We start from the raw sequence: 27,405 nt of genomic DNA on the forward strand, positions 1-27,405 counted from the left end.
GTGTGGAGGCGCCAGTTGATCTGCCCACTGCGCTGCGCCGAGATCGCGCTTTTCAAACAGATCGGCTCGCAGCGTGTGTCAATCGGGAGCACGAACCACGAAATGGGAGGTCCGACGCAGGTGGCGCATCTTGATAAGTTGGCCGGCGCACTGAAGCGGGCGCGGACCTTCGCGATGGACCCCCGGTCCGCCCCGTGGTACTACCTCCACGTCGAGGCGTACCAGAAGGGTGTCGTCGCGCAGCAGGGCCCGATTCCCTTCGACGAGCTCCATGTCATGTACAAGGACGGCAAGGTGGAACGGGACACGTTCGTTTGGAGCGAATGCCACGAGGCGGACGACTTCTTCCAGATCGAGTCCGTGCCGGAGCTCGTGGCCGCACTCGAGGTTCCCCTCGAGGGCGACGCGGCCGAGGCTGAAGATCTGACGACGAGCGTGACGCAATCCCTGCCCGAAGATCCTCCGAAGGACGAGACGCGACCGCCCGAGAGCGCCGCGGACACCGAGGCGAACACGACGAAGAAGGAGACCGAGCCCGTCGAGCGGGCATCCGCACCCGAGCAGACCACGACGCTCCCGATCGCACCCGCCCCCTCCCCCACGCCGTCATCGATGCGCACACCCGGAAGGTCGGGATCCGGCGCGCTGGAGGCGATCATGCGCCGCGTGGGTGGATCCACCGCCAAACGCGTCGCGTCCCCGCGCCTCGCGTCGCGCGGAAGATTCACGACGTCTCGGCGCGGTGACGGCGACGACGACGACGCCTCCGACGACGCCTCCGACGACGCGTCCTCCTCCGACGACGACGTGGAAGCCGACGTCATGCTCGGTCGCAAGAAGTGGTTCCCCGACGTCGAGAACGCGCTCAACGTGGAGTACGCCGCGCTCAAACGCGCGCTGCACAAGGACTACGTCGCTCACGTGCGTAAGCTCGAGGCGAGTCTGGAATCCATCGAGGCTCGCATAAGGGACGCGAGGGAGCGACGCGCGGCGGTTCGCCGGGAGACGGCGAGGGAGCGGAGGGAACACGAGAGACTGGCGAGGTCCGCGAACGACGTCGCGCGGGAGCTCGAGCGCTTACGACGGAGGGAGGAGGAGCTCGGCGAGCGCGAGCGGGCGGCGAGGGATCGCGAGGACGAGATCGCGTCAGCCACCGCGGAGCTCGCGTCCCGGGCGGAGGACCTTGTAAGGCGCGAGCGTGTATTGGAACGGCGCGAGCGCGCGGTGCAGAACGAGACGGAGGCGCTGGACGCCCGCGGGCGCGAGTTGGACGCGCAATTCGACGCGTGCGAGGCGACGATGGCAAAGTGCAAAGCGGAGAGGGACGAGCACGCGTCCGCGATGCGCGAAGTCTCCGAGGTGGAGCGACGGCTCGAGGAGGACGCCCGGCGCATCGCGGCGCAGGGCGAGGCGCTCGCGCGTCGCGGGGAGGAGGACCGCCGCCGCGTGAAGGAGCGCGAGGCGGCCATCGAGCGACGCGAGGCGGCCATCGCGGAGAAGGCGGAGGAGGCGGAGGCTGTCCTGGCCATGGAGCGGGAGGCGGTGCGACTGGCCATCGGCGATCGGTTTGAGGAGATGGAGCGATCGAGACGGGAGGTGATGGCCGCGGCGGCGAGGAAGGCGGAGGATCCGGCGTGGGACGCGGTGCCTCCACCTCCTCCCCGGATCAGTCACCCTTCAACGGCGGCGGCCCGCCACAGTTCCCCGTCGTCGTTCCGCACCCCGCGGCGGCCTCCACCTCCTCCACCTCCTCCACCTCCTCCACCGCAACACTCTCAACACTCTCAACACCAACATCAGCCTCATCCTCACCCTCGCGACGACGATGTCGGCGTCGTCGGCGGCGAGGCGAGCGTGCTGACTGGCGCGGGCGCGCGTTGGGCCGCGGGCGTACCCTCCCCCGCGGCGGCGGCGGCGGTGAGGAAGGGCGCGGTCCTCGTGCCCGTGTACCGCGGCGGCATGCCCGGCGCCGGCGGCGTCAGGATATGCGACGTCGCCGTCGCGTCGACCACCACGCTCGGCGGTTTGCGCTCGGCGCTCGCGGCGCATCTCGGGTTGTCAACGCGGGACGGGCTCGCGATTCGCCGGCGGGGCACAGCTGTGCCGCCGACGCAGGATCACCTCCCGGCGTCGACGTACTTCGGCTCGTACGACGACGCGGTGGTGTTAGACTGAGACTTAGCCAGTAGCAGTTAGCTTTTGGATGACGACATCGCATCGTCGCGACCATGAATGAGCAGATGTCGTCCGCGTTGGTTGGAACGAGGTCCGGTGTCCTCTTGAAAGGGATCAGTTTGTTGTCGGGGCAGCAGAGCGAGGCGCGCCTGGTGGCGGCGGCGACGAAGGCTCCGGGGGTCGGGTATCGTCATGCCGTTCCAGGTGAGCGGCACAAAGAAGGGCGGGATGCCCGTCACCGTCGAGAAGCGGCCGAAAGGCAAGGTGGCGACAGTCATCGGCAACGTTCGGGGCGATAAGGCGGAGCTTTTGGCGATGGTGAAGGCTGCGGTGGGCGCGGGAGGCTCCGTCGCCGGTCACGATAGCGTCGAGATTCAGGGCGATCACGCCGCGAAGATCCAGCAGCTGCTGCTCAGGCACCAGGACCGGACCGGGCACGCCACCATGAAGGGCGTCGCCGGCCTGAAGCCGAAGCCCGAAAAGCCGGAGCCACGGGAGGAAGAATCGCGGGCTCGGAGAGAGGAGAAGGTGAGGTCCGCGGAGGTACTCGCGCAGCAGAAACAGCGCCGCGTCGAGGCCAGGCAGAGGGCGGTGAGAGAGGCGGTGAACGCCAAGGTTGAGTCCACGCGCCACTTCCACGTGTACGCCAACATGATGAAGACGTGGCGATACTGGGATCAAAACTGGGACGCGCTGCGAGAGATGCACGACAGACACGTCCGGGATCTCGACGAGGCTGCGCGAGCGGGACGGGGCCGGGGGATCACGAGCATCCTCGACGCCGAGGTCGACGAGCCCGCACCCGGTCGACGACGCGGCGAGGTGCTCGAGGCGATCGACCGGGGACTCGCCGCGCTCGGCGGCGCGGCGGCGCCAGAGTCTGCGACGAGGTCGCCGCCGCCGCACCACGACCAGAGAGCCGCGCTCATGGCGCTGGGCATGATCGCGGCGCCGTCGCCGTTCAGGCAGTCGCGTCAGGAGCGGCTCGCCGAGGCGAAGAGGCGGCAGGCGGCGGCGAAAGAGGCGGCGAAGAACGCGCCTCCAGTCGCGGCGGCGGCGAAGGAGGCGACGAGGGCGCCCGCGTTTGATCCGGCGCTGGCCGCGCTTCGAGCCTTTGGGGACTACCCCGACCGTTCGCGTCCGGCGGCGTCGGCGTCGGCGAGGTCGAGGCCGCCTCCCGTGAGACCCGGGGCGACGAGGCCGCCGCCTTCGCGGGTCCCCCGCGGCGGGGCGGGTCGCGGCGGGGCAGTCGGTACTCGTCGAAGGGGGCACGGGAAGGGGGACCCGAAGAGGTCGTCGCTCGGGTACACGGGCGCGCGCAAGGGAACCGGCGGAGGCGTTTACGGCGGGGACGTTGAAGAGGATCGCGACGTTGCGTTCGATGACGATGAATCGGAGGAGGAGGAGGAGGAGGAGGAGGATCACGATTACTTGTACGCCGGCGGCGGCGACACTCGGGGATGGGAGGCTTCGCCCAGTGGAGGTTTCTCATTCGGACCGATCGCCGGCGCGGAAAACTCGCCGTCCTGGCAGCACCTTTCGCGCGGAGACGAAGCGGAAATGGACCAGGAAGAGGCTGACCTGCGCGAAGCTCTGCGACGTAGCCTCCTCGAGGCGGAGTCCGAGCCGACCCGCCGCGTGGGCTTACACGTCGAATGCGGCGACCTCTGGGGAGAGCTCACGGAAGAGGAGGCGTTCGAGCTCGCGAAGCGGCTCAGCGAGGAGCAGGAGAAGCTCGACCGCGCCTCGCGCGCGGAGTTTGAGTCGTTCGATGAACCCGCGCGTTGCGGTTTAGGGTTTCGTGATCGTGATTCGGAGGCTCGAGATCCGCGCGATCGACTCGCGGAGCTCTGCGGTTTCGACGCGGATGATGAAGCCGCCGTCGGTCTGGCCGATCTCGTGTCGTCCATGGACACGCTGGAGGAGGCTGCGGATCTCGTCGCGGCGACGGCGGGGTGTGATCGAGGGGAGGCGGAGGAGGTCGCGGCGGCGCTGCGTGATGACGGTGACGAGCCCGAGACGGAGGAGCCAGAGATTGAGGAGTCCTCGCCGGCGGACGATGACGACGCGGCTGGGTTCATGCCGAAGTGCATGGATGAAGACGCCGCGCTCGCCGAGGCGCTCCGTCTGAGCAAGCTAGACGCTGAAACGAGGGTTGCTGCACCGGCGTTCACGGACTCCGCGCCGGCGCTGAGCGGAGACTTGTTGGGGTGGGCTGATGCGCAACTCTCCATGTTCACGGGTGAAGAGGACAACGCCTTTCTGGCCGAGTACGTCTGCGACATGGAGACAGCCGCAGAGATTGAGGAGTTCCTTCGCGAGAGTTTTCCGAGCGAGGAATCCAGCGCCGCGGCATCGTTCGCGCGCGCGTTGGTGCTCATGCGTAGCTAGGATGTAGTCGATTAATGTAGCTAGATGCTAGTGTAGTCAGATCTTAAACGCTCACAGTCTCGAGTCTGCCTCCCATTGCCGCGAACTGTGCATCGATGTCCCCGTAGTCGTCGATGCCTCCAGCTTCATTCGTTTCGTCCTCCTCGTCTTCGTCGTCCGACAGTGCAGGCGACGGTGGGCAGTTGCTTTGTCTAGGCGGGAGCCCCGACTCCGTCCATACGTCCTCTGGCAGCGCGCGAGTTGCCACGATGCTGCACTCCGCGGTTCCCAGCAGCACCTGGTTATCACCCTCCCTCACGGTAACAGACCTGAACTTCTCCGGATGTGTGAACGTGTCAAGTATCAGCCGCTGCATCGAAACCTCACCCTTACTCGACTCCTCGAGCTGCGTCTCGAAACCGGTAAGGACTTCATTGATCTTCACCTTCTTTTCCTCGTCCTTCTCGGACTCGAGACCCTCCTTCAGCCGCCCAATTTTCTCCTCAAGGTCTGCCTTAACTTCGTCACTCAGCGCACCCTCGATAACCTCGGATTGCTGGACGTCCCATAAGATTAACTTACCCTGTCGCTCGCCCGTGATCGTTGGATCGTGTGTTGACACGGAAATCAGGTGACCGGTGGACGACATCGCCCAAACCCCAACCACGGTGCTCTCGTGACCGTCGAGCGTCTCCAGGAGAGCGCCTTCACTTGACGCCTTCTCCGTGTCCCATACCCGAACGGTACGATCCTCCGAACCAGAGAAGAGCGTCGTCCCGCGCATCGCCATGCACGTCACCGCGCGTTCGTGACCCGTCAGCTCGCCGATCAACTCTTCCGGTCCCTTCCACAGCCTGATGATCCCCTCGTTCCCGGCGGTGATGACGCACTCTTTGGACGCCCACGCGACGCATGAGAGAATCTCCTTCTCGTGCGCCTTCCACCCCAGTTTTAGGTACGGTGACCGCCCATCTGTCGACCGCAGGTCCCATAATCCGACCCTGCCGTCGAAGCCCGCGGTGTAGAGCGTCTCCATGGCCTCGCCGGTGGTCGGGTCGGTCGTCGAGACGAGAGCGCAGCACGAAACCGTGTTGGCATGCGCCTTTTCGGGGACGTACATCACTTTGCACTGACCAGAATCCACGCCCCACAGCCTCACCTCGCCTCCCTCGTGCCCGGTTATGATCTTCCTGTTGTGACGCGAGTAGGCCAGGCACGTAATCTCCGACGCGGAGTCGTCGGTGAACACCCGCAGCGAGCACATGTCGTAGGTGTCCCAATGTCGGATGGACCCATCCTGAGAAGCGGAAATTATTCGCTCCTGGTCGTCGACCATCCCGGCCGTGAGCGCGATGACCGGCCCGACGTGACCCTCCCCCGGCTTGTAAAGGAATTGAAATATCTTCTCGCGGCAGATCTGGATCCCCTTGACCAAGCCTTGCGCGGTGAGAACGAGGGCCCGGAGGCTGGGCGCGCCACGAAGCAGCGCCAAATCTGCCGCCGGCAACCAATCCCCCTTCTTCGTGTTCTCATCGAACACCGTCGCGAGACCCGTGCGCTGCTCCCTCAGCGTGACGCACTCCAGACGTAGGTCGTATATGTAAAAGTACCCGCGTCGGTCGACGAGGAACAGCTCGCGGGTCTCGCCGACGTAAACCACTGCGGTGAACATGCATCGCTCCGGATTATCGAGCTCCATCATCCGGCGCCCGCTCAACGTATCGTAACCCCTCGCCTTCATATCGTACGCCAGAGTCACGACCATGTTCTCCTCCGCGATGTACAGAGCCTTGAACACGCCGCGAGAGCTGCCGTTGGGGTCCAGCGGGACGCGCTCGAACGGCTCGTCGTGAGTCGATCCCTCTGTGTGAGTCGATCCCTCGACAAAGTCACACCCGCCGAGGTCGCGTATCGACTTCGCCGGTCTCCATCGAACGACGGCGCCCTCCGAGTCCCCCGCGAAGAGCGAACCGAGGTCCCCGACCTCACCGGTGGAGTCGAACGTCAGCGTGTTGATCCAGCCGGGCAACGTGCCGAGGATGAACACCCTGTGCGGCTCGAACCACGGGTACGTCACTCCGGACGGTTTCTTCGGAACCTCACCCGGCGTGCCCCCGGGTCGCCACAGTCGCACGGTCCTGTCGGTGCTGCCGGACGCGAGGTACGCGTGGCACTGGGCGAGCGCGGTGACGGTTCCGTCGTGCCCGGAGATGTCCTGGACGGCGCCCTCGATCTCGACCCTCGGGTCCCAGACGCGAATCTGGCCATCGGCACCTCCGGAGACGACGATTGCTCCCGAGAAGCAATCCGCCTGTTCCCTCAGGGACAGCATCGAGCCGACCCTGCCGCGGTGGCCTTCGAACACTCGACAGTCCTTCGATATCGTCACGTCGTTGTTGAGCACCATCAGCCTCCAGTAGGCAACCTTACCGTCCTCCCGTCCCGCCAAGACCGTCCGCAATTCGGGCACCCACGCCATGCACACAAGCTCGGGCCTCCTGGCCTCGATGTAGACCTGCTCCACCGACCTCCTCTTGTGCTGGGGTCCTCGCTTGCGGGGTATGACTAGTTCGAAGTCGGGCAGGGCCTCGAGGTTGCCATCATCGCCCACATCGCCGTGACCCATCGCGCTGGGCCTTCCGAGATGCGATTTGTGGCCGCCCCGTCCCATTTTGGCGCACGCAAATCCCGAACGCGCTCGGCGGGCCTCGGCATTTTACCGGGCGGCACCCACCACCATGGCCTCCATCGCCCGAGCCGTCGCCGCCGCGACAGCCTCTTCGGCGGCACTCGTCGTCACCGTACACAGCGTCCGACGCGTGTCGACGCCTCCGATTCGCCCCGCGCGTTCGGCCGAGCATGCGAGACAGGCCCCGCTTCGCGAGTTTTACGGCACCGCCGCCACGTCCAGCCGGCATCCCCCGCACGTGTGCAACGCGGCGGGGTTCAACTCGCGCCGCCTTCGGTCTTCGCAGGAACTCGTCGGCGACGGCGATGCCGAGGATGATGAGGACTACGACCCTTACATGCACGGCGGAAGGCCCAACCGCTCTGCCATCAAGCGCCTCATCGACGAGTACAAGGGCCTGACCAAGGAGCTCTGCGCGCTGCCCAAAACCTCGGTTGCGAAGATCCAGATGCCAGACGAGCTACGCGAGGAGGTCTACGCCGCCATCAGCATCACGAGCAACATCGCGCGTAAACGCGCGGAAGGAAGGGTGACCAAGACGCTGCGACAGCTCAGCGACGAGGACGTGCTCCCCATCCAGACCGCGGTCGAGAACATCCAGAACGGCATCGGGCTCATCACCGTGCCGCCCGAGGTGGAGTCCACCGCGCACATGTGGCGGTCCGCATTGCTAAACGGGGACAAGGATGTTCAATCGGTGGTGTTCGGGGTGTTGCAGGAGAGGGAGGACTGGACGTTCACGCGGCAGGAGCTCGGCCAGCTGGCGACGACGGCGAGGAGGGAGAGGGAGGAGGCTGAGGCTGAGCGCGAGGCGTTTAAGAAAGCGCAGGAGGAGGCGGAGGCCGCCGCCGTCATCATGCCGGACGGGACCGCCGTGCCATCGGCGAAGGGTCCGGTGCAGGTTCAACCCAAACGGAAGAAGAGCGGCGCGGGGAAGGCGACGAAGAAGCTGCTGAAGCACCTGAGAAAGATCGCCGAGGTTGCTCACGACGAGGGGTTGTTGTAATAAAACGGACGCGACTAACATTAGTCTCGCTTCGAGAACCGAGGGAGGTCTCGTTTTCCCGCATCGTGTCTCTCTTTTCGCGTATCGGCATCGTGAAGGGGCTGGTTTAGTCAAACATATCAAACATCTCCTCGCGCTGCCTCTTCAGATCCTTCTCCAACTTTCGATAGTGAGTAGCTGCAGCGGCCTCGTCTCTATGCAAGTAACATGGGTAGTGAGGGTCCCCGGGAACATTGCACCCATAGAAATTTTTCCCAACCGTACCCGTAGCAATCTTTGTTGCTCGAAAATCCATGAATTCTTTCTGAGACTCGCTCAGCTCAGTGACGTTACCAGAGCGATACGCGATGTATGCCTCCTGAGAGACTACAACATCAGTAACTGTGACGTTGTGAGCGATGCCACGAGCAGCCCTATCAGCATCGGTGAGCTTCCGACCACAGGACGCCGCTTTGCCGGAGTTTCCTCGCCGCATGGCAAAGCAGCCGGGCCACATGCTGACATGCTCAGCGAACAGCTTACCTGCATCGATGGTAAGGTTGAAGTCAATGAGATGGTGGTAATCTTCAATCTTGATGTCGAGTTCTCCCAGAAGTCCGTGAGTGAAGCCCCTGGGGTTGGACTGCTCGGGGTCTTTTTGGAGCTCTTTTTTGTCGGGTCGTCTTATGCGGTACAGGCTGAAGCCCTCACCGGCCACCTCCTTGTATGCGTCCAGGACTGAAGGTCTAAGGAGCTCTGCAAGAGGCGGTGCGTACTCAGCGTTGGCAAGGTAATTATCGAACAAGTCCATCGCTCTCTGCAGAGCTGCTTCGGCCTGTTTGCTGAGCGACTTCTTCTCTTTGCGTGTATCCCACTCACGGACCACGGTGGGGGCCACGAGCTTGGCGGGAACGAGCATGGGTTTCTTCAGGTTCTCAATCGCCTCAGGTGTCCAAAACCTGAGATCTTCGTTGGCATCAGTCTCGTACGCGTTCGCGTGCGCACCGTCCATGTTCAACAGGCGAGGCGTGTGTGAGTGCGGGTCGAAGTGAAAAGAGCCCCAAATAGGGCACACGCCAGATCTGAAAAGTCGTTGCTCGTCTCACAGACCCTAAAGACCCGTCGTTCGCGGCGCCGCCCGGTCACAACGCCGCGCGTCGACGCGTGCGAAAGTTCATCACTCAGCGATTGACCATCCGCGCGAGCGGTCGTCGATTGTTCACCGCGACACCGGGTCTCGCGCGCATCGATATCGCGCGCGCCTGAACCCGTCGTTGCTTTTTCCGTCCCACAGCTGTCCGAAACCCCGAAACGGGTGGCGCGACGACCATGACGCGGTTCAGGCGCATCGCCACCGCGGCGCTCGCGATCCTCGCGCTCGCGGCACATCCGCTCGTCGTCGAATCGATCGACCCTGGCGCGGCGAAATTCGTCGATGCGCGTCGCGCCGGCGGCGATGACCCGTCCGCCGGCGAGGGGAACTCGCGAGCAGAAGCTTCCTCTCCCCGCGTCGAGCGCACGCGGGACGGCGGCGTCCACCGCCTCTTCGCGCGCGCGATCCGTCGCTCGCTCGATCGCATCCGCGCCAATCGCGAGGATGACGCGCCAGATCCCATCGCGTGGTCGCAGCCGACGGCGCACTCGACGTCTCCGATCGAGCCCGCGTCGCGAACCCTCCCGCGAAGGCTCAAACTCGAGCCCCAGCAACGACGCCGCTCGCTGCAGCAGGGCACCGACATCTCCGGCTGCCCCGACCTCGCGTCCGGCGATCTCAAGTTCTCCGTCACCACCTGGTCGTCGCTTCCCTCCGAGGATCTCGTCCGCGTGGGCGCCGTGGACGCCGCCATCACGGGCGGAGCCGCCGCAGCCAGGGAGATGTACGTCTCGCTCGTCGTCACGCACAAAAAGGCGGACGCGTCGGTGAACCTTCGAGGCGTCACCGTCGCTTTCGAATTTTCGCGAACCGTCGTCGTCGACGAATCGACGGGCGAGACCGAGGTTGCCGATCCGAGCCGGTTCGTGTTCATGTGCTGGGGCGCGCAGCTCCTACCCGCCGCCGTCGACGGCTCGGACGGCGGGCACAGGTCGGTTCCGTGCTCCGAGCTCACCCTCGACATCGACGCCGTGGGCCCGCGAGTGACCTTCGGGGACGTGACGCTCGGCCCGGGTGAGTTTCTCGCCGGCGGATACAGCAACTTTCTCTTCAGCTTCAAGGAGATGGGCGCGATGCCGATGGAAAACTCCGTCACCTTACTCGCGCCGTTCTGCGACGACGCCGCGGTGGACAGGCCAGCCGCCGAGCTTCCTCTCCTCGCGCCGACGTTCATGCTGGGCTGGAACCCCAACAAGCACCTTGAGCTCTCGGCGTGCCCGGCGCTGCTGGACATGGTGTTCCACTCGCTCGTTCCCGAAGTGGACGCCGGTGACACGTCGACCACGATCGCATCCGGGGTCGTCGGGCATAGGAGCTGCGCCAGCATGGACGTCACCGGAGTCACCGTGCCGGTACCTTACGCGAGAACCGTGGACCCGGCGTCGTTTGAGACCGGGTGCTCGGGAATCCAGCTGGCTCTCCCGGCTCCGACGTTCCGAAGCGACGGCATGTCCGCGATGCAGGGCATGGAGCAGCCTGCGCTGACATGTGACGACGTCGTCGTGACAATGACATCCGACGGACTTCGCATCAGCTTCGTGGACGGCGCGCTCAAGCTTTGTCCCGGCTGTTTCCTTGTAGGTGGACCCGATAACGTGATGGCTTCGTGGCGGACCCTTGACGGATCCGACGCGAGCTTAATTCCCATCGGCCCACCCGCTATGCCGTACTGCGGCGCGGGACCGGACATGTCTCTGACCGCGGAGGTTGGACCGGTGACCCCGTGCAACGCCGAGGAGAACGCAGAGCTTGACGGCGAGGTTCTGAACGGCGGTACGTTTCTCACGTCATCCGCCGGCGCGTGCTGCCTGGCGTGTCAGGAGAACCCAGGATGCAACGTTTGGACGTTTTGCACCGACGAGGGAGGATGCGGAGGAGCCGCGCCGACGTACAGCTACAGTCGATGCAGCCTCAAGTACCAGGACCCCGCGCAGCTGTCCCCTGGACCCGCACCGGGGAAGCGAGGTCCGGAGATCACGTTCACGTCCGGGAGCCTTCCTGAGAAGGAGACTGAAATTTTCGTCGCGGACACGGTGCAGCAAATTCGTAACGAAACCGGTGAAACGTGCGCAGTCTGCCAGATCGAGGATGCAGCGAACTACAAAGGCGATCCGCTCATTGACGGAACCAACCTTCTGGTTGACTCCCCCGAAGCCTGCTGCGCCAAGTGCGCCGAAGATGACAGGTGCAACAGTTTTGTGTACTGCGGATCCGAGTCCGGCTGCGGCGGCGAGTACTACGACTATAAACACCGCGAGTGCTGGCTCAAGTTCCTGGCGGAAGACATGTGGACGCAGTTCCCCGTTCCGGCGTGGAACAGGGGCGAGGGTATACCCTGGACGAGCGGCATCGTGAACCGAACGAGGTGCGTCGAGAGGGTCTTCCCGCCGCCTTCGCCCCCGGCCATCGTCACGATCCCCCTTCCGCAGCCACCGCCGCCGTCGCCAGAGCAACCCTCGCCGGTTCGCACTGCACCCACGACGTGCTCCGAAGGTGCGTCGAGCATCGCCGAGCTGTGCACCGGCGTGTTGCTGGGTCAAGAGGAGAGCCTCGAGGTCGACGACGCGAGCGAGTGTTGCGGGGTCATCACCTGGATGAACGCCGACGAGCGAAGGTGCTTCTGCGATTCGGGCGTCGTCGACTCGCTCGGCCGGCTTGCGGATCCCCTCCTACTCGTGGGTGGGATTGTGTGCGAGGTCGAGATCCTCAGCGGAGACGCATGCGCGCCAGCTCCGACGCCGACGCCGGCTCCCGTCCCGGAGCCCTCCGCGCCGGAGCCGCCACCGCCGGATGCGCCAACCCAGCCGACGCCCGCGCCAGGGCCGCCTCTTCCGGGAGCGCCTCCTGCGCCAGTCGTGGTGCCCCAGCCGGACGCGCCGGCACCGCCGCCTCCCGACGCACCGGATGCGCCGGCACCGTCGCCTCCAGAAGCACCGGATGCGCCGGCACCGCCGCCTCCCGACGCACCGGATGCGCCGGCACCGAGCCCGCCGCCTCCCGACGCACCGGATGCGCCGGCACCGAGCCCGCCGCCGCCCGACGCACCGGATGCACCGGCACCGAGCCCACCGCCGCCCGACGCACCGAGCCCACTGCCGCCTCCCGACGCACCACCGGCACCGAGCCCACCGCCGCCCGACGCACCACCGGCACCGAGCCCACCGCCGCCCGACGCACCGCCGGCACCGAGCCCGCCGCCTCCTGACGCACCGCCGGCACCGAGCCCGCCGCCTCCCGACGCACCGGATGCGCCGGCACCGCCGCCTCCCGACGCACCGCCGGCACCGAGCCCACCGCCTCCCGACGCACCGCCGGCACCGAGCCCACCGCCGCCGTCGCCGGATGCGCCGCCGCCGAGCCCGCCGCCTCTCGCGCCGCCGGCTCCTTCGCCGCCGCCGCCGCCTGTGGTACCGAGCCCGCCGCCACCGAATGCTCCAACTGCGCCATCGCCGCCGCCACCTGACGCACCGATGGCTCCGAGCCCACCGCCCCCCGGAGCCCCGGCTGCTCCATCGCCTCCGCCGCCGGACGCTCCCGTCGTGGTCGTCCTCGCACCTCCGATTTCTGTTCCGCAGCCCCCGTGCATCGTGCTCCTCACGCGTCTCACCGAACAGTGCGCCCCGCTGCTGGGAGACGACACGAGCGCGACGATGATGCAAGACTGCTGCGAGATTCTTGCGGAGATGAACGGTGAGGAGCTCAGATGCTTTTGCGCGGAGGATGTACTCGAGCGGCTCGGGACGCAAATCAGGCCTGTGACGCTCCTGGCTCCATTCCTGTGCGGTCCTGAGCTCGAGATCTACTCAGGCGAGTCGTGTGAACTTCAGGCGGAGCCGGTTATTGTCCCGGTTCCGGCACCCGACCCGCCGGCTCCGTCGCCGCCACCGCCCGATGCACCGCCCGCACCGGCTGAACCATCACCGCCGCCGCCGAATGCACCGACGGCACCGAGTCCGCCGCCGCCCGATGCGCCGGTCGCACCGTCACCGCCGCCGCCGAATGCACCAGTCGCGCCGAGCCCACCACCACCGGATGCTCCAACGTCGCCATCGCCGCCACCACCGCTCGCACCGACGGCACCGAGCCCACCTCCGCCAGACGCACCGAGCTCACCGAGCCCACCGCCGCCCGACGCACCGAGCCCACCGCCTCCCGACGCACCGACGGCACCGAGCCCGCCGCCGCCCAACGCACCGACTGCACCGAGCCCACCGCCGCCAGCCTCACCGACGGCACCGAGCCCGCCACCGCCAGTAGCACCCCAAGCTCCCCTGCCAGTACCCAAGAATGCCTGCCCGGTCATATCCCTCCGCGGGCGAGGGGCCGGACCCGACCGTAACGAGGCTCTGGTTGGAACCGTGTGGGTTGATCCGGGCGCGACCGCGATTGACGCCGAGGACGGCGACCTCACCGATGAAATTGTTCGGGACGCGTCGCAGCTGGACACTGCGACGCCCGGGGTCTATCGGGTCACGTACTCCGTGACCGATTCCGCTGGGTGCGAAACGCGCGCGGTTCGATACGTCCGCGTGATCGCGCTCGTCGCCACCTCCGACGCCGAATACCTCAGCACGCTCTGTCTGAGGCAGGTTCCGAGGGTGACGATGACCTGCGAGGTTGGCATGCAGAGGCACGAGGACCACCGGCCAAACCCGGCGGCGTTTCCCGCGTGTTGCCTCCTGGCACAGGAGATGGACGCGTCCGCGTGTTTCTGCGACGGTCGCGTCATCGGCGAGCTCAACGCTCGAAACGCGACGTTCTTTGAGGATCTCGTGGATTTCACCCCGATGGCGTGCGGTTTCAAGATCAAGACCGGGGAGGTGTGCACTGACATGCGCGCGCTGGAGAGATTCTTCGCGGCGGAAATTGTTGACACCGGCGAGGACGTCGCCACCGTCGAGGAGCTCATATCCGAGGGAGGCGCCCTGAACGCAGAGCTGCCGTGCGACGAGCAGGTAGCGGCCGTCACCGCGATGTGCCAGCGCCTGACCCGCGCGACGCCCGGTCCAGCGCCACTCGTGAGCGACTTTGTGCCGTGCTGCACCGCGGCAGCTGTGCTCAACGTGTCCGAGTGCCTCTGCGACGAAAATTTTGTCTTTGCCGACGAGGAACGAACCACATTCCTGCAACAGCTCATAGGCTTCGCGCCCCTGGGATGCGGGTTTGCGCTCACGGGAACCTGCCCGGCGATAACCGACAAACTTGAGCTCCCGAGCGTGGAGGGCATCACCGTGCCGGACGCGTTCTCGTCAGAATCTGTCCCGGCGGTTCTTCCAGTGGCGGGCGGATGGAACACGTCCGCGCTCACCTGGGAGTTCATGTTCGGTGACGACGACGTCGTGACCGTCGACGACGCGAGTGAGCAGCTCTTCTGGGTACAGGACGGGGGCGTACAGCTTTTCAACCTGATTTCGTGTGCCGAATACGTCTCACTCGCGCCTCAGGTCTGCGGCGACGTGAGGCTGAACTCCGAGGTTTCCACGTTTGTGCTCACCGAGTGCTGTGCGTTCCTCCACGCTGCGCACGCTCGAGGGTGCCTGTGCCCCCTCGCGGGACTCGCGGCACTCGCCTTGGTCAATCCTGACCTCGAGGATATCTCACCGATTGCGTGTGCTTTGCGTTTGGACACGATTCCGTCTCTCGGCGAGGGATACTGCAAGACACAGCTCACGCTGGAGCACGTCATGTCCCCGGCTGAGTCGCAAATTTTCGAAGAGACAAAATCAGCAGGCGATGGGAGCCAGTCGCAGGTGGACTTCTTCGACGATCGCAACCTGCAGCTGGGTACGTTCATCGGCGCCGCACCGAGGGCCACGCCCGTTGTCATCACCACCCCGACGACTCTCAAGATCGCCGGCGAGGATGACGCGGTCGTCACCAGCGTCGTTCCGCCGGGGTCCGTCTTCGGGGTCGTCGCGCCGGAGGTTATGAGAACCGTGAGGGACGCCGACATCGTGGAGAATGTCCTCCCGGAGACACTGGCGCCGGGCGAGACCTACGCGATCCCGTCCAGCGCTATAGTCACCAGCGATGTCACGTCACTGCCCACGTACCGCGCGAGCGAGTCCAACTCCAGCGCAGGCGGCGCGGTGGCCATCAAGGCTGGAGGAGACAACCGGCTCCTGCTCACCGTCCCGGACCTGGGCGGCGTGGTAAAACTGCCGTGGACCGCATCGCTCGAGCCCGTGCCCGTGATCCCCGAGGCTAACTACGCCGAAGACGGCACGGACGAGCTCCCCGTGGTCGTCGTCACCAACCACATCGACGGGGTCACCTCGCTGGTTCCCCTCGCGTCAGACGGCAGAAGCTACGCCGTCGTCAAGGCGGATGTGGCCGAGGCGGAGGGCGATACCGACAACGAGGATTACGAGAACGGGTATCGCGGTCTGATCTACGGTAACGGAAACGAGACCGGCCTGGGAAATATAGTCCGAGGATCAACCACCAGCTGTCTGTTCGCGGTCGTCATCGCGGAGGCGTCCTGCATTCCGATGCTGGAGAGCGTCTCTGAAATTTTCGAGCTTGACATTGGCTGGCGCGTGTGCTGCTCACGAATATCCGCGGTCAACGACGACGGGTGCTTCTGCGACGGCGCCGTGAACGCCGCTCTTGAAGTTACTGCTCGTTCGAACATCCATGCGCGGGTCATGGACGCGATCCCAGGAGCGTGCGGTTTCCAGCTCACCTCTGGAGAGTCGTGCCCGACGGCTATCTTTGCCGATTCCGAGGATGAAGACAAACTCAACGTGACAACCTCCGACCCAACGCGCGAGCTCGTCTCCATCCACGCCGACGTATACACCGCGCCCGAGGTTATTTCTAGCGTCACCGCCGCGGGTGCCGTGGTGGTCTCCTCCACGGACGCTTCGAGGGACGACGCCGAGGTCGCCGATAACGTCGCGGCTGAGGGACTCGGCGCAAACTACGACGCCGACACCGGCCTGGTCACCCTCACGCTCCCGGGCGACGCGACCGTCACCGCGGACGTCGCCGTGTTCTACCCGAACGGAATCAAACCGTCGTCCGTCTCGAGTCCGCCGCCGGGCCCGGTCGCGGCGGAGGCGGTCGCGCTTGATCCCGAGGATCCGAGCCGGCCCCTGCCCGGCTACGGCGTCGTCATGAGCGACGGCCGGGTGGTCCCCGCGCTGGAGGATTGAAGACGATACAGTCACGGGACCGTGCGACGCGGTTCGCATGCTCAAGAACTTCCTGACCGTCAGCCTCGAGTCCGGTATGGAGTCGTTCGTCGTCATGGGCGCCATAACCCACTGCAAGGGTTTCCCGCTGGAGGTTCCCCAGGTTGTCCTGCCCATCATGTATCGGCCCAGGGGCGGCGACGGCGGCTACGCGCCGCCGCTCTCGGAACCGAAGGTGGAGTGCCTCGGGATCACGCTCATCTCCAACCAGGGCGAGGTGCTCAGAGACGACCTCTGCGATCGTTTCTCGTTCGAAATCAAGGATTACGGCGTGGACGTGATCATCCGCGACGTGTCCATATGCGTCGACTGCGCGCTGACCGGACGGTCAACCGACGGAGCCATCGCCAGGGTGTCGCACCCGAGATCCGATACGCTCGCGGCGATGCAGCCGGACGTGACCGCGATGACGTGCGACGTCGACGCCGTCGCCGCGGAGGATCGACGCCGACGTTTGCTCGAGTCGCCTTCGAACGACCGAAGGCTGCTCCAGTTCCTCGCCGAGCAGTACAGCAACCCGACGGAGGTGAACGACTTCTTCAGCCGGCTCAGGCCGAGCGACGGAGGCGGTGACTGGTCATCGGGTAGAGACTCGGGGTACGCCCTGATCGGTGACGAGGATCCCCGCGACCCTCCATCGCCCGACGCGCCGACCCCTCCCGAGATCATGCCCGAGAATGTCGTCCTTTGCGTCGACGACGTGGGTCGCCTCGCAGGGAACGTCCAGTGGTGGAGCCGAGGATCCGGGCCGCTTCAGCCCGGCTTACCCAACCAGCCCTACGACGAGTACGTATTCTCAGGATCCGTCGATGCTTTGGCGGGCGAACGCGGCGTCGACCTCCAAGGCATCGTGTTACCCATCGTGTTCAGCCCGTGGGTCCTCGACGACGACGACGGGGGTAACTGGCGCGCGGTGTTTGATCCGGCGAGCGAGCTCGAGGTCGCGTGCGCGGGTGTCAAAAAAATCTCCGGCGATGGCTCCGTGGAACCATCCACCGACGAACCCTGCGGCGGCGTGACGTTCGCGCTGTCCACCTACTCCTCCCCCGACGGCGGTGAAGAGGGACAGGAGACGCCCACGACGACCGGCGACCGGGCCCCCGCGGTGCTCCTCCTGGAGGTATCCTTCTCCGCGGTTGGTTCCGTCGACGCCGGCGGCAGGGTCGAGGGCGGCGGACCGAGGGGCGAGATGTTCCGGGTGCGACACGCGTCGGGCGCGAGCCTCGATTTCGTCGGTCCCACCGTCGGCGCGCTCGAGTGCGCGCCCGACGGTGTCGTGGGAACGGTCGTGACGGGCATCGAGCCCTCATCCATTGCGCCCTCGATCCCAACAACGATCGAGCCCGTTGCGGGTGCCGACGACCGCGGAAGCCTCGTCGTCTCCGGCGCCGACCGCGACGTTTCTTCGTGCGCGGGCCGCCCCGGCCTTAACCTCAAGGGCGAGCTGCTCAACGACGGCGGGTCCCTCATCAAAGACGAGGCTGGCGACTGCTGCGCGGATTGCGCCGCCCTGCCCGAGTGCAACGTGTGGGTGTACTGCGAGGGTGACTGCGTCAACTACGCGTACCACAGCTGTTGGCTCAAGCGCGCCGCCGTCGGTTTCGACGCGGGTTCCGCGCCGGACGCGTGGGCGGCGTCGCCGGAGGTGCCGTGGACCTCGGGGTGGTTCCCACCGAAACGAGGGGTTCAGCCGGTGGTGGATGTGGCGGAGCCGACGGGCGAGCCGCCGGAGGAGCCCGAGGATACGCCGCCAGAGGAGGCGCCTCCGATCAGGGTCGTGCCAGTGCCCGTCGGACCCGTCGAGCCCGAGCCCGAGCCCGAGCCCGAGCCCGAGCCCGAGCCGTCGACGACGCCCGCGCCGACGATCCCGTCCCCTCAAGGCGCAGACGAAGGCTCCGGCGCGACGTTCACGCTCGTCCCCGGTCAGCCAGTCACCATCCCGGCGGCGGAGATCACCATCATCCCCGGAGGTCCGGAGGTCGTAGCCGTCCCCGCGGGCGAACCGTCGTTCGCCGTCCCGGTCGCGGATCCCTCATCGACGACGTGCGCGGACGCCGACGTGTTCGCGTGCCCGCCCGACGCCGTCGCGACGGCACCCCTGTCCACGGCGAGGCTCCGCAGCTCCTTCCAGCTGCTCCGCGCTACATCGTCCGAGACGGGCGGGTCGGAAACCGAGAGCCTTGAGCTCCTCCGCCCGGGCGACGAAGTCACCGAGATTTTCGTCACCGGGACCCTCATCAACGCCAACCTTCAGGATACGGCGTGCCTGTCCAACCTCGAGGTGCCGTTCGACTTTCCCCGCGTCGTCATCGCGCGGTCCGGCGACGCGTTCACGGCTCGGCCCGAGGATTTCATCGTGCGGTGCTTCTACGTCGGCGTGAGGTCGAGGGAGGCTTCGGCGGCTCCGGGGGCGTCGTCGCCCGCCGCGGGAACGTCCACCCCGCCGCCCCCGCGGTCCTGCGAGGACACCGTGGACCTCGCGATGACCGAGTCCGGGCCGGTGATGGCGTTTAAAGACGACGTCGCGTTGTGCCCGGGGTGTTGGCTGGTCGGCGGCCGAGACGGCGTGCTGTTCTCGTGGAGGCACCGCGACGGTTTGAGGCTTCGGGTGGCCGCAGGGGACGAGGTTGGGGACGGCGCCGCGAGGTGCAAGCCGGTGGCGTGACCGTAAGTTGGTCGCGGACGATACGACACGACGAGAGGTGCGACGATGAACGCGTTTGAACGAGTGCGAGTGAAGGAACGAGATGCCCGGGCGTGTCCGCTCGATTCAACTTTGTGGCGACACGACATTCAGGCAGATGCTTTCGCGGGTTGCTCCGCCCTACGTGTTCCTCTACTCCATCACGATCGAGTCTATCAACACCAAGGAACACGTAAGGCAAAAAATGCCAACTGAGCAACCGCGAAAACATCTGCCGAGAGTTGAATCGAGCGGATGCGCCGCTCACACGGGTGACGACTGCGTTATGTTTTGAAATCGATAACATTACAAGCAAAAACCATCCTCAACACGTTTCTACTCCTTGGTCGCCATCCCGACAGCGTTGCGGATAGCGTTCGGGAACGTCTGCATCACCGTGTCCACGTCAATCAGCCTGCCCTTATCCATCACCTGCCCGGTTCCGTTGATCATGAGTACCCTCTGGCCTTCCTGGAGAGGATGGTCCACCACCTCCGCAACGATCTCACCGCAGCTCACGAAAGTGCCAGGCTCACCTTTGGGATCGGATACGAGGAACGCCATGGAGAAGCCGGTGGGCAAGCGATCCACCCGCTGCGGGAGCGCGAACGGCATGTTCTGGCCGCTCGTGGTGAGACCGTTCGCCCACTGATAGAGGCTGCTGCAGAATATCTCCTCGTCGATGCCGGAAGGGATCTTGGCGGTGCCGAGCTGAACTTGTTTGATGTCGATCTCCCGCCAGCCCTTGAAGTTGGGCTTCTCGGCCTCCGCGCGGACCTTGATGGAGCGAACAGTCCGGATCCGGGTCGCGCGACGCGACCTGAGGGTCGCGACGGATCCCGATACGGCGTGAGCGGAGGAGATGGCGGCGGACATGGTACTCGCGCGCTGTCAAGAGTGCGACGACGCTTCGATTTGCATTCGTGGACCCGCACAGAGATCGCCAACTGGCTCGAGATTTTCCTCCGGATAAGAGCGATCCAAGCGCTGTTGAGCTGCACTTGCACGCGCGACCCGAAGGCCGCACGTCGCATCAGCGCTCGCCAGACGCTCGCCATGTCCGTTATGGCCGTCTCCGCGACCACCCTGTCCGTCCTCGCGCGCCCGCGCGCCGGGACGGTCGTCCGCAAGGCCGCGCTCGCGCCCATCGCCTCCAGGGTTGGGGTTCGGGCGGTCCCCAGCCCCCGCGCGCGTATCGTCGCGCCTCGCAGAGGCGAGCTGACGGCTCGCGAGGCGCTCCCGGCGCCCGATGTCGCCCCCGCGGTAATCGCGGAGGTCGCCGACGGCCTCGAGGGCGGCATCCAGGCCATCTACCTCGGCTCCCTCCTCGCCATCCTGGGCTTCGCGGGCTTCATCATCGTGCGCCAGGTGCTGATCCGCAGGGAGCTCGACGACAGCGCGAAGAAGATGGGCGAGCGCATCCGCGCGGGCAACGCCACCGCGGAGGAGTACTTCGAGATGGGCTCGATCATGCTCCGCAAGAAGGTGTTCACGCAGGCGGTGCGCAACCTTAAGCTCGCGGCGCAGATGTGGGAGGGAGACAAGGAGGACCTCGCTCAGATTCACAACGCCCTCGGGTTCGGCTACCTCTCCACCGACAAGGTCGACGAGGCCATCGCCGAGTTCAACAAGGCTGTCGAGCTCACGCCGGGGTACGTGACGGCGTGGAACAACCTGGGGGATGCGCTGGAGCAGAAGAAGGAGTTCAAGGGTGCCATCGAGGCTTACGAGGAGTCTCTCATCCTGTCGCCCGGAAACAAGGTCGCCACCGTGCGCCTGGACGAGATCAAGAGAAGGCAGGGGCGTCTCGGTCTGCTCGATTGATCGGCGTCGGTACGGGCCTGTGGGGTGGCGGCGGCGAGGCGCGATCGGTCGCGGATCTCGACTACGCGCGGATGCGTCGGATGCGCGACCGACGGGACTCGATCGGGCGCTCTTCGCGCGCGATTCGTGCTATTAATACGATGTGCTACTTGTAGATGACGAAACCCCACCCCACGTCGCCGCCTCGCCTCGGGTTCCGTCCGGGCGCGTCCGCTCGCGCCCGCTTCCCCGTTCCCGCCTTCGCCGGATCGGCTCGTCATCATCCGGATCGGTTCTTAGCCGCCTGCTCCTCGAGCAGCTTCTTCTTCGTCCTCGCCTTCTTGTTCTGGAACCAGTTGTACACGTTCGCCTCGTTGACCGGCCCGAGCTTGGCGAGCTCGTCGGTGATCTTCGTCCGCAGGTCGCCGTTTGGGGTGCCCATGCCCGTCGCGAAGAGTTCCTCGAGTCGGGCGAGCTGCGCGGCGGATGGGGTCCAACGCGCGCCCCTGGGCCCGTCGCCCCCCTTGGAGTAGACGGGACCGGGGTAGGAGGGCTGGGATCCGGCCGCGGAGACGCCGATGGAGTTGGCGATCGCCGCGAGGGTCTGGGAGCGCTGATGCCCGGGCTTGCTCTCCTCGTAGATCTGCTGGGTCAGCAGAGCGCGCTGCTCGCAGAGGTGCGAGAACGCCGCGATCTGATGCCTCAGGGTGTCCAGCTGTGTCCAGGTCATCGCGCCCGGGGCGATCGTGGGGTACGGACCGTCGCCGTCCATGCCGAACCTCTTCACCTGCTCATCCGTGGGCAGCGGCGGCACGTCGAAGATGGGGTCGTTCGCGCACAACCCCTCCGACATCGTCCCTCGAGCTTCTCCCCTACGTTTGTTTGTCCGTGCCTCCTCGTCGGCGATCTGGCTGTCCGACGAACCTTGCCGGGCCCGACGCGTCCCCCGCGGCGGTACCTGGTGTCCCTGTGGAACCTCGGGGAAACCTTCGCTCGGGCGTCGACGGCGGATACACCTGCCGCGACGTCGTTTGTGGCGGGTCAACATTCAAAAAATCAGACAAAACCCTCACTGGGCTCTCCGTCACAGACTGACAGCTTCGACCGGCAGAGCTTTTGACGTGCCGTCTCGCGGCGTTTTGTCCCACGGCGAGGGACGCGCGTCGACGCTCCCGTTACCCCGAGACCCTCTGGTGGGTGAGGAGAGTCGGTATAGAGGAGCCATGAGCGGCGGGTCCGACGAGGCGACGCTTCGGGCCGAGTGCGAGGCGATGGGCGCCTGCGCCTGCTGCATCCTGAGATTTCGGGGCGTGCCGTCGGGCGAGGTGGACGAGTATCGCGCCGCGGCATCCGCCTCGAAGGACGAGCCGCCGTGCCCGTGCTGCCTCGGAATCCTCCAGCTGGACCTCGACGCATCGACCGCGCGAGAGCGCGAGGGCGCGGACGCCGCCGAAGCGTCGGCGCCGAACGGCGAGGATGATGCCACGAACGGCACCGCCGCCGCCGCCGACGCCAGGAACCGCTCCGACGTCCTCGTCCGCGTGGACCCGCCCGCGGTGCACGCGAGGTGCGTCTCCCAGTACGCCGCGGGAATTCGCGCGGGCGGGCACGAGTTCGACGCCTTCGCCCTGGAGGTGACCATGCCACCCGCGCTGGCGGTCCGACAGGCGGCGACCCGATGCCACCTCCTCGACGCGCTCGCGCGCGCCAAGAGAAGCGCCGACGGCGGGGGCGACGGGGGAGACCAGTTGGACGTTCCCGCGGGACCCGCCGCGGACGTCCAGCTGCCGAAGACGACGGACGTCAAGGACGTGCTCAGGGCTCTGCTCGTACCCGCGCTCGTGGACGCCTCGGCGGCACAGCTGGCGACGACGACGACAGCTGTGCGTCGGCACGACCAGGCGGCGGATTTTCGCTTCGCGCTCCTCTTCGAGCACGACCTCTCCGCGACGGAGGCGGCGTTCGCGTACCAGGACCACGAGGAAACCCGCGGAGGGGGAGGGGGAGGTGGAGGTGGAGGTGCGCATAATAAGAGGCGCCGCGCGCCGCCGCCGCACCTCGTCGGTTCCGTCTTTGTCCCGGCCGAGTCACCGGCGGGGGCGTGGCAGAACCACGGCGAGCGGTACAACAACGCGGAGCGCGTCGCGATGGGTCAGCTCACGGACATCGCGACGATCGCGCGGTGGAGGCGGGACGGTCGTGCAACCGTGACGACGCCGCCGAGCGCGCCGGAGGTTGGCGCGACGGTTCGCATGCTGACGTGGCGCCAGCCGGTGTACGTCGGCGGTCGGTACCTGAAGCGGGCCAGGGGGACGCCCCAGGCGCCGTGGATCGACTCCGAGACGGGAGTCACGATCGGCGAGGGTTCCGTGCAGACGTCTCTGGACGCCGTCGTCTCCCGGGCGTTTCGCGCGGACGGGAGCAAGCTGAACGCGGCTGGGAGGGAGGACATCGACGTGCGCATGCTCGGCGGCGGTCGGCCTTTCATCCTGGAGGTTCACAACCCGAGACGGCCGAACGCGGCGGCCACGGCGGAGGCTCGAGCGGCGATGGAGGCGGCGCTGGAAGCGGCGGATGGAGGCGCCGTGGCCGCCGTGGACGTACACGTCACCGACGCCGCGGCGTACCGGGCTATGCACGAGGCGAGCGAGGAGAAGGAGAAGGAATACACGGCGGTGTGCTGGGCGGAGAAGCCGCTCACTCTGGAGGACGAGCTCATGCTGAGCGGCATCAAAGATTTGCAGATCCAGCAGTCCACGCCGGTGAGGGTGCTGCATCGACGCACGTCGATGACGCGGCCGAGGACGATCGTGAGCTGCCGGTGCGAGAGGGTGCCGAACGCCGCGAGGTTCTTCACGCTGAGACTGAAGACGCAGGCGGGGACGTACGTCAAGGAGTTTGTCCACGGGGACTTTGGCAGGACCCGGCCCAACGTTGGGGAGATGCTGGGTTGCGCGGCGGACATCATACAGCTGGACGTGACGGACGTCGTCATGGACTTTGCGAACGGCGAGTTGAAGGGGGTGGACGGGGACGAGCGGGAGGCAAAGAGAGGTGCAAAGGTGGAATAGTCGCAACCGACGTCTGCAAACGAGCTAACTTTTAAGGGTTGACATCATCGAAAGAATCGGCCACCCAGCCCCGCCCTCACTGTTGCTTGCAGTCCACGTCACCGTCCTCCGGCGCCCTCTTCAGCCTCAGCTGCTGCGTCTCCACCTTCTCCTCGAGCTCCGCCTTGATGACCTCTCTCGGCTTCTTGTACTGCACGATGAGCGTGTTGTTCTTCCAGTCGTACGACAGCGCGTCGTCCTGCAACGATAACTTCAGCACCTTGAGCTCCGGGACGTCGAACCGCTTGTAGAACTTCTTGTTCGTCGTCCTGATGACGATCTTCTGGTCGCCGTGATCGCACGTCACCTGGTACGTCTCGATCGGGTAAGGAAGATTTCGCACTCTCCACACGAAGCTCTGCGGGGTGTCCTGGCTACGCTGCCAAGTCGGGTTGACGCTGCTCTCCGCGAGGATCCCCACGTCGGGCGAGAACGTCCTCGGGGCCTCGCCCGTGAGGTACTCCCACTCCTCGTCTTTCCCCAGCACCGTCCGGCCCCTTCGTTTTCTCAGCAGGAGCTCGTCGGTTTTCAGATCGTACTCCTCGATCATCTCCCCGCCATCGTCGAACTCGGTCACCACCCGCCGCCTGCCGCCGTGGTTCATCGACGTTGACTTGCCCCCTTTGCGAAACATGGCGCGAATCGAGAGGTGAACGCCCTGCTCTCGGTACCACGTCCACGGCGTCGCCGCGAAGTGACGGCTCGGGTGGCGAGGAGGTTCGGAAGTGAGTGCCCACTCGTTGACCCGCCAGAAGCCCGGACACCTGGCGGATCCGGCGCTTCAAGTCAGTTCGAGTGTGGACCGTATTCCACGGACGGATGCGACGAATTGGCGCCAAAAGCGCGGGCGCGCCCGACCCGCCACCCAGTCGCCGACCTCTCCAGGGTCGGAAACCCTTCGCGTTCCAACCCCCGAGTGGCACTCGCGACGAACGCCCGGCGATGGGGCTGTGGAGCGCGCTCCACAAGGTCCGGGCCGGCCAAGATCGCGTCCTGACCGACGGGCGCAACCACGGCCACTGCCTCGCGCCGAGCGGGGCGTGGTCTCCGGACTCGGAGTGGATCGTGTACGACACCCGGAGCGACGCGGCGGGGCAAAAGTTCGACGGGGGCGCCATTCAGTGCGTCAACGTCAGATCCGGGCAGGTTCGCACGCTGTACAGGACTCGGAACGGCGCCGCGTGCGGGGTGGCGAGCTGGAACCCGAGGAGAGATAAGAGGGAGGTCGTCTTCGTCCACGGTCCGGAGAATCCCACGGCGAGTTACTTCTACGCCCCACACCAGAGGCGGGGCGTGCGTGTCGACGCCTCCGCGCAGCTGAGAAGGCCCAAATGGCACAGAGAGCCCGAGATGGACGCGAAAGCCGCGTCCGCGGGCGTCGCCGACCACCCCGAGGGCGCGGAGGTGGAGCGGGCCATGCCGAGCGGCAAGAACGCTCGGGGGGGCGAGCCCGTGGTGACCTCGCTCGTCCCCGCGCGTTGGCCGTGCCGCAACCTCGACGCCCGCGACCTGCTCGGCCCGCAGTTCACGGACGGCGCGCTGCGGGGGGGCACGGGCGACCACCAGTACTCCCCCGACGGCGCGCTCGTGGCGTCGTCCTACGTCGACGGGGTGTTGCTTCGAAACCAGGCGTCGGGCGCGTACGGCCGGGTGGAGACGGCGTGCGTGTGCACAGCCGTGACGACACTGGACGGTCGCGGCGGCGTCGAGGTGGACAAGGAGGAGCACCCGAGGAACCACGACGGGGACGGGTGGACCGTCGTCGCCACGTCGCACGAGGACGCGCCGCGGGTCGGGTCGGATGAAATCTCAAACGCGACGAGGGAGGCTTGGATCGGGGCGCGGGGGTACCGCCGCGCGGGCAATGGATGGGTGGGACGCGCGCTGGCGTTCCTCGGGGAGGTTCACACGGGTAATTCCAGGGCGCCGAGCCACCTCGAGCTCTTCGTCCTGGACCTCCCCGCGAAGCCGAGGGATCTTCGGCTGTCGGAGCGGGGCAAGCCGCTGAGCGGGTCGGACACGGCGCGTCCGCAGCCGCCGCCGGGGGCGACGCAGCGACGCCTGACGGACACGAGCGGCCGCACCTATCCCGGCATGTGCGTGGGCCCGTTGGAGAAGCACGGGCACGAGGGACCGCCGTCCCCGCGCGCGGGTGCGGGCAAGAGCGGCGGTTCGGGCAAGCGGAAAAACGCCGGGCCTAAATTTTGGCCCAGGTCCTCGCCTTGCGGCTCGCGCATTTGCGTCGTCGCGATGGACGACATGTGCGTGCCGCAGCTGTACCTGGTGGCGACCGGGTCCTCGACACCCGCGCGGCTGCGGCAGCTCACGGATTTGCCCAAGCCCGGGGTTCAGAGCGCGTTTTCGTGGTCCCCCGACGGTGCGCACATCGCGTTTGTCCACGACGGGAGCGTGTGTCTGCTGACGGTTCCCGGCGACGCGGTTCATCGCGGCGCGGACGGCGACGGTGGCGCGAACGACGACGGCGAGTGCGACGGCGAAGACGAAGACGACGCGCTCGCGAAGCTCATGGAGCAGGAGAACGCCGTCGGCGGTCCGGATGATAGGGGTAGGAAGCGCAGGGTGAAACGGCTCACGCGGCGGCGCACCGGCGAGGCGGCGCCGCAGCCGCAGGGCGTGACGTTTTCACCGTGCGGCAAGTACGTGGCGTACGTCCGGCGCACGTCCGCGTCGTCGTCGTCGCGCGACCCGGCGCCGGGTACGACCGTCGCGCAGGGAACCCAGTCGCCCAAGAGCCCGCTCGAGTCCGAGAGAAACGGCGAGAACACGGATCTCTTCTACAACTCAGACGACGACACCGAGGGCGGACCCAAGTACTTTAACCAGGTTTGCGTCGTCGGCATAGAGGTTGTCCTGCGCCAGCCGTTCAGGCTCGCGGCGCAGATCGTCGGCACGGTCGCGACGGTGCTGTGTGGGTTCGTCGCGACGGACCTCGCGAAGCTGGGCGTGGGCGCCGTTCGAGACGGGCTTCGTCGGCGGCGGGTGGAGATGCTGCGAAAGATCGGGCGGCGGGGGCGGGGGCGGGGCAAGCAGCTCAGGACGGACACGTGGCAGGATTTCCAGCGGGAGTACGAGCGGACGGGAAGGCGTCTGGAGAAGAAACCGAAGAGACCCGCCGCGGCGAAGGGCTGGGACGATTTCAAGCGCGAGTACGAGCGCTAGAGCTCGGATAGATTGTAGACGAATGACGAGCGCGCGAGATTGGTTCACTCCTGAAACGGGG

The 27,405-nt window shown here is 66.4% G+C and overlaps 12 protein-coding genes across 12 annotated transcripts; 7 read left to right on the top strand and 5 right to left on the bottom strand.

Moving 5' to 3' along the window:
- Positions 1–174: 174 nt before the first annotated feature.
- Positions 175–2,175, top strand: MICPUN_59361 (predicted protein; the record flags this gene model as incomplete). The annotated part of the gene is made up of 1 exon (XM_002502842.1): positions 175–2,175. One exon carries the CDS (start codon positions 175–177, stop codon positions 2,173–2,175), a length of 2,001 nt encoding a protein of 666 aa, XP_002502888.1.
- Positions 2,176–2,367: 192 nt separating this feature from the next.
- On the top strand, positions 2,368–4,566 carry MICPUN_59362 (predicted protein; the record flags this gene model as incomplete). The annotated part of the gene is made up of 1 exon (XM_002502843.1): positions 2,368–4,566. The coding sequence occupies one exon, from the start codon at positions 2,368–2,370 to the stop codon at positions 4,564–4,566; it is 2,199 nt and encodes a 732-aa protein (XP_002502889.1).
- Positions 4,567–4,617: 51 nt separating this feature from the next.
- Positions 4,618–7,171, bottom strand: MICPUN_59363 (predicted protein; the record flags this gene model as incomplete). The annotated part of the gene is made up of 2 exons (XM_002503203.1): positions 4,618–4,651; positions 4,740–7,171. 2 exons carry the CDS (start codon positions 7,169–7,171, stop codon positions 4,618–4,620), a joined length of 2,466 nt encoding a protein of 821 aa, XP_002503249.1.
- Positions 7,172–7,283: 112 nt separating this feature from the next.
- On the top strand, positions 7,284–8,243 carry MICPUN_101033 (predicted protein; the record flags this gene model as incomplete). Its single annotated transcript, XM_002502844.1, has 1 exon — positions 7,284–8,243. The coding sequence occupies one exon, from the start codon at positions 7,284–7,286 to the stop codon at positions 8,238–8,240; it is 957 nt and encodes a 318-aa protein (XP_002502890.1). The 3' UTR covers positions 8,241–8,243.
- A 103-nt stretch (positions 8,244–8,346) lies between these two features.
- Positions 8,347–9,231, bottom strand: MICPUN_59365 (predicted protein; the record flags this gene model as incomplete). Its single annotated transcript, XM_002503204.1, has 1 exon — positions 8,347–9,231. The coding sequence occupies one exon, from the start codon at positions 9,229–9,231 to the stop codon at positions 8,347–8,349; it is 885 nt and encodes a 294-aa protein (XP_002503250.1).
- A 317-nt stretch (positions 9,232–9,548) lies between these two features.
- MICPUN_101034 (predicted protein) lies at positions 9,549–19,233 on the top strand (the record flags this gene model as incomplete). The annotated part of the gene is made up of 2 exons (XM_002502845.1): positions 9,549–16,505; positions 16,576–19,233. 2 exons carry the CDS (start codon positions 9,549–9,551, stop codon positions 19,231–19,233), a joined length of 9,615 nt encoding a protein of 3,204 aa, XP_002502891.1.
- A 354-nt stretch (positions 19,234–19,587) lies between these two features.
- On the bottom strand, positions 19,588–20,127 carry MICPUN_101035 (predicted protein; the record flags this gene model as incomplete). Its single annotated transcript, XM_002503205.1, has 1 exon — positions 19,588–20,127. One exon carries the CDS (start codon positions 20,125–20,127, stop codon positions 19,588–19,590), a length of 540 nt encoding a protein of 179 aa, XP_002503251.1.
- A 387-nt stretch (positions 20,128–20,514) lies between these two features.
- MICPUN_71737 (predicted protein) lies at positions 20,515–21,054 on the top strand (the record flags this gene model as incomplete). The annotated part of the gene is made up of 1 exon (XM_002502846.1): positions 20,515–21,054. A coding segment is annotated over one exon (540 nt), but the record flags the coding sequence as incomplete, so codon positions are not given.
- A 280-nt stretch (positions 21,055–21,334) lies between these two features.
- Positions 21,335–21,907, bottom strand: MICPUN_59370 (predicted protein; the record flags this gene model as incomplete). The annotated part of the gene is made up of 1 exon (XM_002503206.1): positions 21,335–21,907. One exon carries the CDS (start codon positions 21,905–21,907, stop codon positions 21,335–21,337), a length of 573 nt encoding a protein of 190 aa, XP_002503252.1.
- A 370-nt stretch (positions 21,908–22,277) lies between these two features.
- Positions 22,278–24,125, top strand: MICPUN_59371 (predicted protein; the record flags this gene model as incomplete). The annotated part of the gene is made up of 1 exon (XM_002502847.1): positions 22,278–24,125. The coding sequence occupies one exon, from the start codon at positions 22,278–22,280 to the stop codon at positions 24,123–24,125; it is 1,848 nt and encodes a 615-aa protein (XP_002502893.1).
- A 76-nt stretch (positions 24,126–24,201) lies between these two features.
- Positions 24,202–24,798, bottom strand: MICPUN_82550 (predicted protein; the record flags this gene model as incomplete). Its single annotated transcript, XM_002503207.1, has 1 exon — positions 24,202–24,798. The coding sequence occupies one exon, from the start codon at positions 24,796–24,798 to the stop codon at positions 24,202–24,204; it is 597 nt and encodes a 198-aa protein (XP_002503253.1).
- A 308-nt stretch (positions 24,799–25,106) lies between these two features.
- Positions 25,107–27,344, top strand: MICPUN_59373 (predicted protein; the record flags this gene model as incomplete). The annotated part of the gene is made up of 1 exon (XM_002502848.1): positions 25,107–27,344. One exon carries the CDS (start codon positions 25,107–25,109, stop codon positions 27,342–27,344), a length of 2,238 nt encoding a protein of 745 aa, XP_002502894.1.
- Positions 27,345–27,405: the final 61 nt, after the last annotated feature.

Source organism: Micromonas commoda, chromosome 6 (genome assembly GCF_000090985.2).
Source record: "Micromonas commoda chromosome 6, complete sequence".
NCBI classification, from domain to species: Eukaryota; Viridiplantae; Chlorophyta; class Mamiellophyceae; order Mamiellales; family Mamiellaceae; genus Micromonas; species Micromonas commoda.